Here is a 15,749-nt window from a genome sequence, read left to right as displayed (position 1 = left end):
CTCTCCTTAAGTCTTCTCATACTTGTTTGCAAAGTTAGAACATTATGTTTTTACACCTATAGAATATTGAGAGAGACATGGAGCTACTGGAGAGAGCCCAGCATAGGGCTACAAAGATGATCAGAGGGCTGGAGCACCTGCCCTATGAGGAACGGCTGCGAGAGCTGGGCCTCTGCAGCCTGGGGAAGAGAAGACTGAGGAGGGATCTTATCAATGTGGACAAGTACCTGAAGGGAGGGTGTCGAGGGGACAGGGACAAACTCTTTTCAGTTGTCCCGTGTGACAGGACAAGAGGCAACGGGCAGAAATTGAAGCACAGGAAGTTCCGCCTGACCGTGAGGGGGAATTTCTTCCCTGTGAGAGTGACGGAGCCCTGGACCAGGTTGCCCCGAGAGGTTGTGGAGTCTCCCTCTCTGGAGATCTTCAAGGGCAGCCTGGATGCAACCCTGTCTAACATGCCCTAGGTGACCCTGCTGAGCACGGAGGTTGGACTAGATGATCTGCACAGGTCCCTTCCAACCTTACTGATTCTATGATTCTATGAATATAAAACTATTTTTATTGATATCATTAACCTATCATAACCAAAAATTGACTTTTTGATAAACCTTCTAAAGAATAAATGTGTAAATATTTGAAAATATACAAATGTAAAACATGCTGCGTCAAAAACCTTGTCTGTAGAATAAGGCAAAAAGTTACCACACAAGTCTTTCTAGCACATTACAGAAGTTTGCATCATACCTTTGCTACTTGAGGTCTTCCAAAACATGCTGCATAATGTAATGAGGATGACCTCTGACCTCTGTTAACATCAGCACCTCTTTCACAGAGAAATTCTACCTGTTAAACAAGAAGTAAACAACTTGCTTCATCTCTTTCTTTACCACAAATAACCTAAGTTTTTAAGATTCTGTAAAACCAATTTACCATTTCCTGAGTTCCAAAAGCTGAGGCCCAGTTTAAAAGAGTTTGTCCTACATCATCCATAAAATTTACTTCAAAAGCTGAAAGATACAATTAGATTAAATAATTAAAGCTCACAGCACTATACATTAAGCATCAGCAGTGTTCCTTAAATAAATGCCAGGTCTTAAAAAAGTTTTTTTAAACATCTTCCACAATCCTATGGTATGAAAGCATTCATATCCTTAACTGCAATCCAAAACTAAAAAGCAGCATGGGAATTACTGCCAACTAGAACTGCTGCATATTAAATAGAGTAAAACAACTTGTATATAAATGACTTATGAACTAGTGAACTTGAACATAAAGGATTTCATGACACTAGCTAAATATCTTGAGTATTATGACAAAAGGAATTATGAAAATGAAGAACTGGACGATATTTCACTTATCTCATTTTCTTTTTTTAAGTATTTTTGCTTACCTCCTGTGTCAATAGCATCTATTAGTGCATCAGTATCCTTACTGCGGATGCAATCTATCAGCTGCCGATGAGAACGTTCCCCAGAACTATCCAGTCTTCTCAATCCTGGGATTCTGCCTGTAGATCCAGCGCTGGATTTTGGCAGGGCTTTTCTCCCTTCGAACAGTAGCACCAAAAGAAGATCTACTAATCGCATGGTATCCAGTACACATCTCTCATCACCCTGCAACGCACTTTCTATAGAATCTGGAAGTTCAGATCTTAGGAGATCCTGGAAATAATTAAAAGTCTGAACAATAAAAAATATACAGGGCTTTAGAAAATACTATCAGAATTGGGTTTCATTTCCATATGAAATCTCTCCTTTTATTCCTTTAAAAAGTAACTTTAAAATATATTGGCAACACAAAAGTATATGAAGAGAGAAAAATACACACATAAGAAAATGAAGAGCTGAAGTGTAGAAGTATTTCTTACATGTGTTACTACTGGAGAGCCTCTACACAGGGTTGACAACAGGCTTACAATAGTTGACACCTGATTACTCAATTTAGAGTCTGCAGCTGTAGAGGGTGCTCCAGTGCTACTCCGACCAGGTTTGCAAGCTGAAGATGGTCCTGATGCTGTTCCACCAGCAGCTGCCATGCGAGACAACAATTCCTCAGTTAATCCATGCTTAGCTAATGGAGCTGGGTCAACTCCACGCCGCGTGAATCTGTCAGCTAATGAAGCAAAACATCTCAAAGCTCCATCTGAAACCTAAAACAGAAGTGCAAGAGAATAGGTACTCAAAATCTGTTACTTAAGGTAGGAAGATGCCAAGAAGATAGTCACAAGAACACCAGATATATAAAGGAAGCCAATATCCCTAGGTTCACTTCACAGTCAATGAAGAGAGATAGGCTTCCTAAGCTAGCAGCTCAGAGCAGAAACCTAACAGTGCTCTGAACTGCCTATTTAAGGATTGTACTGCTTTCCCCCTGCAATAATGATATAAGGAAATCAAGGAAATTATTTTCCTTTGCTTAAAGTCCAGTTTTGCAAGTCTCTTAACTATACAAGCATAAACCAAAACCAACCTAGAAGAACACATCTAACAACCAAATCGCCAAATCAATATTCGATAAACTTGGAAGGTACATTTTTTAAAAAGTTTTTGTACTCCCATATTTACATCTGTAGTTATATATGTTGTTCCTACAGAGGATGCAAGTATTTATATTCCCCACTACGAACTACCCATTCTGACTATGTAGTCGAAAAAACAACCTGCAGCTTGGTATTCAGATAGTGAATGTGTAACTTCTGAGGTTAAAATCTGTTAAAGCAACTTTCTAATAGCAAAGTTGCACAAAGAAAAAATAAAATAAGAAAATGCATTGTAATAAATGTGTACTTCCTTTCTTACATCTACTAAATTTCAAATTTGGTCCTCAAAGTGCAATCAAGACCATTTCAATTATATCTTCCATATTTACAAAATAATATGAAATATACTAATATATTAGAATTTTACATGTGTTATTAATGCTAATAAAATATTTAAAATTGTTGCTTTCTATTAAAAGAAAATCTATGAAACAAGCTATTAGCTGAGGCACCAACTCAGAAATGCCAAATTATCATATTGACTGAGAAGTTTTCGGGAACTGAACTTTTATTTAAAGGCATACATGCTTTTCTTAGGTAAATTTAATTTTGGAATTATACCCAGCCTAATGATAGGACAAACTGGGAAATGCAGCTTCTACCCTTAGATATCCAGCCTGTCCACAGAGCACCTCACTCAAGGATATGGAAAAGATTTCTTTGACAATAAAATACAAACCCCCAAATTTAGGTTTCTCATTAAAGAGTTATAGCAATGATACTGTACAAACAAAGCTTACAGATGATCCTCTTAATCTGGGAGAAAGCACTGCTGGCCAGCTGCCTGGGAAAAAATGCCCAACATACTTTTCAAGTCAGTGTTAGAAATAAAAGGAGGTTTCTGCCTTCAACATCTCTCATCTAAACTACATGCTAAACTAAAAGCATCTTCATCTTTCAGACAAGAGGTTTGCGCAGGTACATCTGAAGAACTGCTTCTGAAATGTCTGCCTTCTTAAACATTATCTCTGCAGTTCATGAAGCAGTAGAACAGAACAAGCTCTGTAAAAGATTCTTCACATTACCCACTATTAATCAAACTCTCGGTTACTGCAGTGCTTAGTCCCTAAGAAGCCATCAACTTCTTAACCCGCCGATTTTGAAAACGGTAGTCAGCCAGCACTAGGGCTTAAAGATAGTTCCTCACTGACACACAAGTTAAGTGTATTAGCCATTCAACCACACAGTTAAGTCTGCAAGGACTTGGAAAAAACAAAGCCTCTCCTGAAGGATGATGATGTGTGATGCATGCTAAACTTCTGTCAGCACCCTAGCATGCCAAACATTCTGATTTATCAGCAATCTTTTGCAAGGGATTTTTTCTTCAATTTAAAATAGTAACTACTTGTGTCTTTTGAGACTTCAAATCCACCAACTTTTATGTAATCCCTACATAATTTACCAATTTTTAACCACAACAGCTCTATCAGAAATAGAAGAAAGGTTCTGCTTATTTAGCATGTAGTATGAGCGACACCAGTTTTTATATTTCTCTTCATAAACTGCAAATTAAGCAGAAGGGTGGGGAAAAAAACAAAACAAAACAAAAAAAAAAAGCAGCATGCATGGATCAGCAAAGTGACCAAACCTAAGAGTGTACAGGATGACATATCAGTCAAAACAAAAACAAGATAAAAGGCTTCAGAGAGGCAAATCTGTATTTGACACATCAACATTCGTACTGAATCTTGAGGCTTCTTTCATACAACACATTATTTCTCAAGAATTTTAGTACAAATTTACTTATCATCTGGGTTACTTGACTTTTAAGCACGCTTATCTTAAAGCTTGACTGCCAAAGACCAACTTCCTTAGAGTTTGTACTCTCAGTTGTTCAGATCTCTAACCATCCCAGGAACTGCATCCCAGCATATTATAAAGTGAAAAACAGTTGAAGACTTGTGGCTATCTTATCTCCAGTGAGCAATGTAAAGAAAAAAAAATAATGTAAAAACAAAACCAACAACAATCCACACCACCCACGAAGATAACCTAGCTTATCCTCAAATGACGTGTGTGACAGACCCCTAAGAAGAGTGGGCCCTACTTCTAAGTGGTTCTTTCAAAATGATACAAGAGTAAATCAAAAAAGATTTAGCTCATAGGCAAAAGACTTAACTCTCACAGATATGATGTACTTAAACCAAATGCAAATCTAATCATTCATTTATTAAACATGATGGAGGCTAAATTCACAGCATGTTGTACGAACTATTACATTACCTGATGGTCTTCATGTTTTAATAAACTAGATAGTGATTCCACACAGATCTCTAGTGAAGAATCCTGAGGTTCCATTTTGCCACAAAGTCTGGACACTACAGCCATAGCAGAATGCAAAGTATCTTTATGAACAAGGTGTCCACTGTCACGAATGAATGTCAGAACACAATTCAACCCTCCAGCTTCAAACACAGCTCCTGATTCACGGGTGCAGATTAATTCTAACACCTATGACAAAATGAAGTTCAATTATAATTAAGTACACATGAAAAATCAGTTACTTGCTTACATCTATCTACACCGCGGGTTAAAGAACAAAACAGCAGAGGAGCTGTCTTCCTCAATATTTAAAAGGGGACAATGCAGTTGTAGTTACAGTAACTAATAGTTATTTTTCCCTCTGAAATACAAAGGCAAATACAAGAACATCCTCAAGAGCACACGTATCACAGGTAATCAGGAGAAACAGCTAGACAATAATACTCAAAAGAAAATGATAATTATTAAGTCTTTGGATAACACACAATTGAGGGCTCAGAAACTTTTAAGAATATTGCGATGTCAGTACTTCAGTGAAATACTTTTGGATAGACTGGAATAGCATAATTACGAAGGTGCAGGAAATGCACGCACAAAGTATGAGGCTATAGTAATTAAGGACTTAGACTGTATGTTATTATATGATCATGAGTTATGCGCTACGGACAGTGCAAGAGATTGAGGGCCTCACCAGTTTTCATGATGACTTCACAAGCCTACAGAGGAGCTATGTCTAGTGTTACTGAAGAGACAGCACATAATTCTTCCACTATGGGCAGAACGTAAAAGACTGCCAGTATAAGCTTTAATTTCTTACCTACATGTGGAGTAATTATCTCGCCCCTTTTTGGCATACAACTAGATTTCAATATTCTAGCCATATTTCTAGAGGACAAAAAGGAAAACTTTCTTCTAACACTTTGATTTTCTACTCATTTTTAAAAGAAACCTCCGTTTTGAAGAATATCAGACTAAATAAACATGAGAAACATAGTTGGCATGTGCAGTTTCAACATACTGAGGAAGTTTTTGCTTCGCATTTTTATAATATAAATAGATTTTTTCCAAGACAGCACATTTTCCAGCTCCTTAAAAACAGAAGGTTCTTCAGAACACTTACCTTCACACATTGCTCAGCCAAATCTCTGCTGGTTCTGTTGTTAAGTTCAACAACTACTAAACGATTACAAAGTGCCTTGATAGCTCCATCCACTCCCACAATCCTACGGGTGCATTCTGCTGATACATCCAGATAGTAAGTGATGGCACGAGCTGTTACTTCTAACACATTGTCTGGAGCACTTTCATCAAGAAAAATTTTGCACAGTGCTGGTAAAAACGTTCGTGGAGGGCATCTGTAGGGGAAAAAAGTCACTACTAAGTTGTGCAAGTTCCTCTACATTAAGAGATTTTGTATAGTTTCACATTTAATGACAGTGGGAAAAACATGAATCTGTTCCATTTGTTTATATGCAGGCATCTTACATACAAATTCGTAATCTAAAAAGCAGCTCTATTATTATCATCAGAAAAATATTTTTGAAGTTTTACAGTCATGCAGGGGAAAAGAATTTATCCCTTTGGGAGATCATTTTAGGGATTAACCTTACTTCACCATTCAGAATGTATTTCCCAGAGCTTCAAGATTCATTATTGTAAGCAGGAAATGTTACTTAACCATGAAATATGTTCAATGTAGGGATTAAAAATCTTGGTTTTGCTTCAGAATTTCATTCTCTGAGAGGCACTTCTTTCTTTTGTTCTATATATTCTTACTTCCCTCTTCATACTATTCCAGTTTCTTCTCCTCCCCCCCAACCACACTGAGAATGTATTTAATTTATTTAGCTTACTTCTATATTTTCTCTTTTTGTCCATGCCCCAGTAGCCTCCGGCTCTTCTTTTTATTTTTAGCCTTATTTCCATATGCAGAAAGGAAGGTCAAGAACATTCCTCTAACTTCCTAACAAGAAAGGTAAGCTCTAAGAGTCCTCCTTCCGTCCCCTTGTCAAAATAGGGGACAAACAACTGGATGGTCATCATAACCCTCTTCAAAATTGTGGCAGCTGTGGTTAAGACAGACCAAAAGTTCTCAGGCATAGAGCTATTCCTTAACCCAGTTTCTTCAAATAGTGGACAACCACTTAGCAATAATTGAATAACTGAGTACACTGATTGTTTACTGCAGCGATAGAAAACGTCCGAGAAAGGGGTGTGTGTGTGTGTGTGTGTGTGTCTCTGGGGAAAACCTAAGCAAAGGTGATACATGCTGCGTTAGTCTAAAACATTGCTATGAACTGCAGTGTTCTTCAAACATTATATTGCAAGTTAAAATTTACCAAGACATATCTTAAAATAAGGAGTTATTTTCTACGATTCAATAGTTTATAAAGAAATGTTGAAATAATAATCTTTACTATGCAGTTCTCCAAAACATTTCAGAGTAGTTGTCCACTGTACATTTGGGGATCTTCTCCCAGAACACGTCAAACCCTGCAATCTCACCAAAATCACAACGAGTAAGTGGTTATTATCTCTAATTGATCACTGCAGCATAAATGCAACTTGGATATATTTTTTGACAAAAGAAATTTAAAAATTCAGAAGAAAAAAAATTTTCCTCAAACACCAAAACAGCTATCACAGAGAAACGATTACCCAGCAGATACAGCAAACATACAGAGAAAGTTACTAAGAGCTCATCATTTATACTGAAAGCTTTGTCAGTATAGAAATGCCAGTGCACTGCATCAGCAATGCTCTTGTAAGAGCACGGCTTAGGGGCAAAAATTTCTACACTGGCAGAACTTTTACATTACTTTTGGAGATACTTTTGCACTAAAATGGTAGACTCAACCAGGGCAGTAAGTTATTCTTAAACTCTTCCCTCAAGTTCTAAACACATGACTTAAGTAGTTTGAGTTCATATAAATAGATCATATATTTTTAACACTATTTGAGCATTGTTAAACTTCAAAGCTGAACAAACTTTCTTCAAAAGCATGTAGAGATCAAAATATATTGCAGCTTTTATGAATTCAGAAGTTAGAGGCATAAACTACATCTTACTCATTATTAATGTAATTAATATTACATTATTAATAGTAACAAGACAAAAACCAAACTGAAATTTTTGTCTTACATCAGAAGACAACAAATGATCTTCTTGCTATCTTAGCACGAAGTCTCTAGAGTTATGTCATCTTTTGCTCTACTCAGAGCAGTAACATTCAAAGCAAGAGGAAGCTGTACTCTGCCAAACTACATGCTAAGTGCTACTAGTCTTACTGAAGGTTGCAAGAGGGCTTATCCTACTTTAAATGTGGTTCTGTAATAAAGACACTTGTTGCAAAAATTTTTGGTCTGGGTGTTGGTAGATTAGACTGAATGAAGAGAAGCAGTTGAAGAAAAAGCAAATTTACAGCACCACCAGATAAACCAGGTGGACTGCGGCAGTCCTAAATAGAGGGATTAACACAACTGTGAAACTCTATTCCTTACAGAGGAAATAATCAAAACACAACTCAATGAAAAATAAACAACACAAAATTAAAAAAAAAAAATCAAGCATACTTCAATATTATGCAGTAAATTATTGCTGTATTTACTTCACGAGAAAAACCATGTTGAAGCATTCCAGTTGAAGCGCTCCACAAAGAATGGCTACACCGGGAGGCTTACGGAGGCACGCAGATTTACACAGGGACACGTGCATCCTACGCAAACAAGTTCAGATTCCCTTTGCCTAACAAAGTGTTTTCAGGTCACGGCAGACGCTGAAGTTCCTGACAGCTAGGGAGCAGGAAGTACCAGTTCTGCCATTCACACAGAACCTAGTTATTATGAGTCTGCAATATCAACGAAGGGCATACTAAAACATCCGCAGTCCTCTACCCACGCTCTTCTTAAATTGGTGGGTAGAATAATACCATTATAAAATTGTAGAGATGTCATATTTTGAAGAACTTCAGTCATTATGCTGTAGAATCTTTTATGTGGATAACTATCTGTATGTTACAGAAAGACAAATACATAGGTCAGCTTTACAGAGATCGTCCTCTAATCCCCAAATCCGCACTAAGCTATTACACAGGCTACCCACGGGTACTCTACGTATCTCAGGGACAGAAACATGCATGTGTGAGAAGTGCAAGAGAAAGGACTGGCAGGAAGAGAAGCGAACCCCAGCACACGACCAGAGATGGAAGGCAACATTGTCATGGACATCCAGCACCCCTACAAAGCATGGTTTGCCTTTCTCTCCGCTCCATTCTGGCACTGTACCATACAGGGAAAACTTGGCCCTTACTCAGTAAATGGTATCTGAGCCTCAATATTGTGCACTTTGCTTTCCAGGTAGTATCAGAGTTTTTACACAATCCAGCCTTGAATAAAGGTACCTTGTTACTGAAATGTAAGCAAAGGCAGCACAGGGAAGAGAAATCCACTGCACACCTGAAGCAACTCTAGCAACCAGGTCCTGAGAAAAGATTTTTTTTTTTTTTTGTGAGCATCAGCTTTTCTTTTTTCTTCTCTGTTTTTCTGTACCGCCTACTGGCACCAAGTAACACACTCAACACGAGAAGGAGCCAAAGAATGAGTCAGACATGCTCGGTTATGTATGTGTCACTCCACTAAAGGGCACGGTAAATCCCTACTCGCGTTCTTCAGCAGGCTGAGGTAGATTCATGGGACCTAATACTGTCTCAAATATTTGCTGTAGATGATTAGGCCCTATCAACCATCCACAGCCTAATGGTCTTCCAATTAAGACTATGCTTACAGCTAACGCGTGCTTTGAGAGAGACAGTGAAGTAGAACATTTCAGGAGCATCTGTACCACCTGGGCCACCCGTCGCATTCACCATCACCAACAAAGCTGTCTGCATGAGAAAAACAGGGCTGCCAAAAATGCTTGGAATAGCAGAGAGTCCAAGGGCAGAACTACTGTACTAAACAAACTGATGGGAAAGTTTGATAAATTGATAAATATCAAACAATATTTATCTTGTAATACACTTCCATATATTGATATGGTGATCCTTTTGATTTCTGACAGAAAAAAACCCAAACTTTTCATCACTGAGGCCGAAACAACTATTGAGGAGAAAAGCAATGTGCATCATTTCTAAATTCAAAGCCTGCCAGTACCAAAACTATTTTCATCACGTTATTTTGATCTATATGATATTAACTAAAAGTAGTAACATATTTCAGAAAAAAAAATATGATAACAAAAAAACCCTGTCACTGAATACTCAGTGTGTTAGTGAGATTATGTTGTGACCAACACCACTGCTCTTACCAGTCAGTCTAAGTCTCTCAGTTCTGGATGTCCACACAGTCTAATTCCTGCACTCTTGGGATAAGAGCTTTTGCTGCTTATTATCTTGCAAGGCTTCCATCATCCTTTTTTAAAGATCTTACTGGAAGACTGGCTGGTAAATAGAGTAAATTCTGAAATAAGCACTATTCAGTATCAGTGTTTACCTTTCACATCCTAATCCATTAGGATTATAGAATTTGTTGTTCAGTATTCTCTGCTCCACGTATTGGTGTTAAAGAAAGAACTTCCAGAAGTGCTGATTCTGTATCATTTATTATTTATGAAATTTATGCTTTCAGTATTAAAGTGAGTAATGAGTATTTTAGGCAGTAAAAACCATGATATACAACTTTAATACACATTCTCCCCCTGTGGACAATTGAATTGACCTGAAAATATTGTCTAAACATTAATATTGATAAGTTGTCAAGAAAGGCTAGGAAAATTCATCAATATAACTAGATTACTATAATGTTTATAGCACTGTATCAGTATCACATTTCTCATTTTTTTTTTTTTTTTTTGAATAGGAGCATGAATAGGCATGCAAAAGTCTCATATAACTATAGCAGTAAAGCAGTAAACTCCTGCCATTGCCAACTTGAACTTGAGTGAAGACTCAGTGTCTCAAAGGAAGTGACTCAGTTGGTTTTGCAGCCTGGCAGTGTAAAAAGATACCAAGGAAGTAAAAATCAGCATTGTATATTAATTTCTCTAATTATGATTTATCTTTTAAATGAGCTCAAAAGCTTTAGCTAAAACAAACCACTGCAGTACTTTAAAGATATTGTTGATTAAAAATATTTATATATAAAATAAACAACCCACCAACTGCATCCCCAAAACATTAACACTATTACTTCTAGCGCTAGACAGTATCACTCAGTTCCAGAGTAACTGCTGGATACAGAGGATACAGTTTGTCATATGACAAACCTTTGGCTTCAGAGTCCCGGTTCAAGACATGTGAGTAGCAGCAGCAGCAAACCAAGTTCAGCTGCCTGCCAGCACTTGTGCTAGCTCTGCAACACATACCATCTACAGAGACCAGTTAGAAGTGTGAAAGCTTAAATATCCATCACCATATTTTTCCTAAATAACTAGTTCTTATGAAACAGTTTCTAACCAAATAAATCATTATGAAACAGCTGACAGAACAACAGAATTTAGTTCTTGTCCATGAGGACTGCACACACAGAGTATATTTATGAGCTGCTGACTACGGCATCTGTCCCTCAAATTAAAAAAAAAAAAAAAAAAAGTGAAGAACAACTAGTCTAAGACAGCTATCAATATATTTTAGATATTCTATGATATGATCATATTCAGTAGCCGGAGACTGGACTTGACTCAGAATATCCACTCTGGGTTCTGGTGCTCAGGATCAGAAGTCACTGAATAGACACTCACATACATTTAGTATTTGCAAAAGATTAAAACCGTGCTAACTTTTTCCCCTCTTCCACAGAAGAGAAATACACTTTTCCGCATTAGTTTCCAGCACAACCGCTGTCTCCGTAGGTGCTGGTTGCTGACAGACCAGTTTACTGACGAGGTTTTTCTTCGGGCCTACGCTTCCGCAAGCCTTGAGAACTGCACAGTGTTCCTGCATGCAACGGGTGCTCCTTCATCAGCCCTGTCCTCACAGACTTTCATATAGCTCAAGAAACGGTTCTGTAGCCTATCATATTTGTGTTTACTACAAACAGCTATTTAGCAAGTAATATTAAAGGCAGCCTTTTTAAATCTCTCAAAATATCAAACAATATTTAGCAGGCTTTTGTAGTTTTCATGGTAAAACATCATTTCAGATGAAGTCTTTGAGCAGTTATGGCCTCTCAGAATGAAGAATAAAAGATGCTGTTTTTATAGCACTAAACGTATAATATTTAGAGGGTTAGATGAAAACAGATATTGCATGACACATTATGCAACTTCAAAGTTTCAAAGAACATTCAGCCTGTGATTTTTTCTTAAGCAAAGGTAATTCTAACATTTGTGCTTAATGACTGTTGCTTATTTCTGTGGATTTGGGGGGAGGGGGAGAGGGAGGGAGGGAGGCTCTTTTTAACAGGAGGAAATTCCAAATCTTAGACTTTGCCTTTTTTACCTTTTTTAAAAATGGTTTTGTTTCCACACATGAATCAAAAAAAAAAAAAAAAAAAAAGCACAAAGTAATCAAGATTATCCATAAGAGAACTACCTGCACTGCCAGTATGCATTCTTCTGTGTCCATCTCCAGAACATTTGCTAGGTCATTTCAACTAATCGGCAGGAACTGATCCTAATCCTAGATAACCCTGCTCCAAAGTAATTAGTTGTATTTCTATGTCAGTTTTCTCACAGAATTACCTGCTTACTATTTACTCTATAAAGAGTGCACTGCTATATGTTATTCATTATGTGATTTTTTTAAAAAATTCATCTGCAACATGTTTTTCAACATTAAAAATAAAACATTTCCATAACATTCATAGCATTCTGTAAGCTTAACGTGTCTCCAAACTATTGTTTGCAAATGCGTATTTTTACAGGCAAACAAAGACGACAGACACATATCAGTCTTCCATTCCCTTAGCTGGCTATTTATTTTGTAAACTTTGTTTTGTTTTTCCAAATTTAATGGTACATATTGTAGCCACAGCAAGTTATACGCTTTTTTCCACATCTGTGATGGTATGATAGAATCAGCTTGATATTTAAAAAGATAAAGCTTTGAGAGCTTGAGAAGTAATACAGATTTTAACTTTCGCACACTAAATTCTGCACACTATCTTGCATAACTTCTTCCTACAAATTGGCAAGTGTTAGGTAGCAGAAGTAGAGATTTACTACTAAAGTAAATTTTTTTTTTTTTTTTTAACTATTGCTTTATTTTTAAAACATGTGAAAGCAAATAAGACCTACCAAATGTATGATAATACTTAAATCTATGCATTTGAATTTACACTTCTCCAAAGGACAAAAAAGCTTTTCCTGCCCGATTTTAAGAAATTTCATACCTCTTATATACTTACACATTGTACTTTTCTTTAATAATGCAATTACAGAATAAGTGAAGCCCAGAAAACTTCTACATATTTGAGACCTAATAGATGCTGTATCATATTTTAAAGGCACAAGGAAAACACAATTTAAAATTAAGTGCAAATTTAGGGATTTTTACCACAGTGTAAGAAAAAGTGTTTTAACAAATTAACTTTTACAATTATAAAGCAGCAGTTTCAAAACTAAGTTTTTGATCTTCAATACAAGTACTGTATTTCAAGATGAGTGTTATCACTGCACCAAAACCTAAAAAGTACTCTCCTCATAATTCATTTTTCCTACCGCCGAAAGCTTACATAAACTGCAAGTAAGAACCTCTACTCTAGCTGCAGTCACAGCTCAGGCCAATAAAACAAAGCTATGGAGTTAACCACATCCTGCATCTATTTCAGTAGAAATTCCATGTTAATAGAAATTAAAAGAACGTAATTTAGAGTTCTAATCTGACATTTAGAAGCACTTCCAAACAGCCTACCAAATATAATAAAGCAGGACAACTCCACTATAACATCACTAAAGCACCCCATATTCTCTAATGCTTTTCTTATAATTCTATGCACGTAGCTAGGAACATACAAGTTTTCCCCACAAGCTCAGTACATCGTTTTGGCCTCTGGTTGAAGCTGGATGAGGGTAAGAAGGAAACAGAATTTCCATGACAAATACTCTGTAGGGCAAGTATCAACTAGGCAATTTATTTCTACCCTTTCCACTTTCTTTCTAGAATTAAGAGTAGAACACTGCATAGAAAAATGAAGGGGAGCATGGAGATGCTAACTTTCAAAGAAGCAAGATGCTGTCAGTCATATCTTGCCTCTGTGGGAAACAGTAGTTCTTACAAGTTCCAGACTTGAGAAGTGCCAGGAGCAGAAGTTGATGTCTCTCCAAATACCATGCACTTAGATCATCACCTTTCTGCCCACCATCAAAAAAAAACCTCACCTGTCTGTCACTTTTAGCACTGGTATGACAAATACCTGAACTGCCTTCCAAGAGTCCTCTGTTAGGAGGGAATGTGTTGCATACACTCAGCTACACATTCAATAAACATTAGCGGTAGAAAACATCACAAATGAAATAAAGCAGGCAAAAACAAACAGCTTCTGCAGAATAGGTGAGTTCTGAAGAAATCATAGATAACTTTCCTATTAAATTTAGAAAGGATGTGTTAAGTTTCCATTTGCATTTTTCAGCATCTTACAAAAGATATGCCATGCCTCAGGGTAATCCATTCCACATCTGTTCTCCTTTACCCACAATTTTGTAAATATTTTGCTGAAATTTGGTCAATCACAGCTGGTGAGTTAGAGAATTTGAAATTACAGGTTTTCTGCCTATGTTTTGCACCAGGTACAGCCTGCACTCTGCAAACAGATAACGGTTCAAGTACACGTTAAATTTGTTAACATTTCAAAATGAAATATACAATTGAAACATTAGACATGATTTTCTAAGTGTGCCGAAAGACCCACATCTCCCCACGTACGTCTCCTGAAAGTCCAGGTGATCAAAAAGAGACTTAATCTAAAAGTATGTTCAAATTATTTAAATTTATCACCATCACAGAAAACAAGGACTTCTCTACCTTATAGTTACAACAAATACGCAAAACATATTGCAGCATTTATACAAAACTCAAAAGCAAAGCATGCTAAACCTGAAGCATTGCCACTAACACAAATTATTTCAATGAGAATAAAAATGACACAAAGAGGGAAAAAGAAAACAAAAACAAAAACCGCATACTACCACAGATAATGAAATTGCTAGTTAGAGCTAAGCTGACTAGTTTTGTCTCCTATGAAGCAGGAGACCTGCCTATTAAATGCTCTTTAAGTAGGCTAGTGGAAAATATCAACTCATCGGCAGAATTTAGTCTCCATTAGTATAACTGGATTCAGAAGATAACATGCATCTGTAGTGCTACAGAAAAAAGCTTCCATTTCCCCATTACCTTACGTGAGCTATGTTTCATAGGAAGCCTCCTTAAAGGTTGATATTTAAAACAATTTGAATAGCACAGTCATTCAAGAAAGGAAGAGCTCTATTTGAAATCTCTGTGGCACCTTTTATTGCTCTTAACCAGTGTATTAGGGAGATGGAGTCTTTCAAAAAGTTATTAACTTGTTGCCTTGAAATGTTACACCCATCTTCTGTGTGATATTTGCAAAAACAGATCATTTCAATTTTATAAAAAAACCCACAGAACAAAACAAGAAGTGCTTAAAGATGACACTACTGATACTTCAACGATTTGGAAACATCTAAATTTTGTCTAACTGGGGGCAGTAAGGAAAAAGTACCACTATTAAAAAAAAAAAAAAAAAAAAAAGATGAAGCCAACACTGGAATATATTTCTGGACAACTTGAAAACTGAAGAGTTAGGAGGGGAAAGAAGACCAAGAAGTGACTAGATCCTTGTGTGCAAGTACATTCAGAGCAACAGTGGTATCGCTTTTCAGTCCAGTGGGAAAAGATACTCTCATCAACTGCTCATTAAAGAATGCAGAAGTCTGACAAATTCAAATAGGAAAATGCAAATTTCAGAAGTCAAACAAGCAATATATTAAATA

General features: G+C 36.8%; 1 protein-coding gene across 3 annotated transcripts in view; it reads right to left on the bottom strand.

Annotated features, from left to right (window-relative positions):
* HECTD1 (HECT domain E3 ubiquitin protein ligase 1) overlaps positions 1 to 15,749 on the bottom strand; it is a 62,125-nt gene that overhangs the window by 39,798 nt on the left and 6,578 nt on the right. For all 3 annotated transcript variants that reach the window (XM_062575928.1, XM_062575931.1, XM_062575929.1), the window contains exons 3-8: positions 5,922 to 6,156; positions 4,763 to 4,990; positions 1,868 to 2,149; positions 1,391 to 1,661; positions 931 to 1,007; positions 745 to 843 (exon numbers count right to left, since the gene is read on the bottom strand). In XM_062575928.1, coding sequence (XP_062431912.1) covers positions 745 to 843; positions 931 to 1,007; positions 1,391 to 1,661; positions 1,868 to 2,149; positions 4,763 to 4,990; positions 5,922 to 6,156 — 1,192 coding nt within the window. The remainder of the gene's footprint in view (positions 1 to 744; positions 844 to 930; positions 1,008 to 1,390; positions 1,662 to 1,867; positions 2,150 to 4,762; positions 4,991 to 5,921; positions 6,157 to 15,749) is intronic.

The sequence above is a fragment of the Rhea pennata genome, chromosome 5, assembly GCF_028389875.1.
Source record: "Rhea pennata isolate bPtePen1 chromosome 5, bPtePen1.pri, whole genome shotgun sequence".
NCBI classification, from domain to species: domain Eukaryota; kingdom Metazoa; phylum Chordata; class Aves; order Rheiformes; family Rheidae; genus Rhea; species Rhea pennata.
The sequence above is the reverse complement of the archived record's forward strand: the minus strand, read 5'-3'. Positions and strand labels throughout refer to the sequence as shown.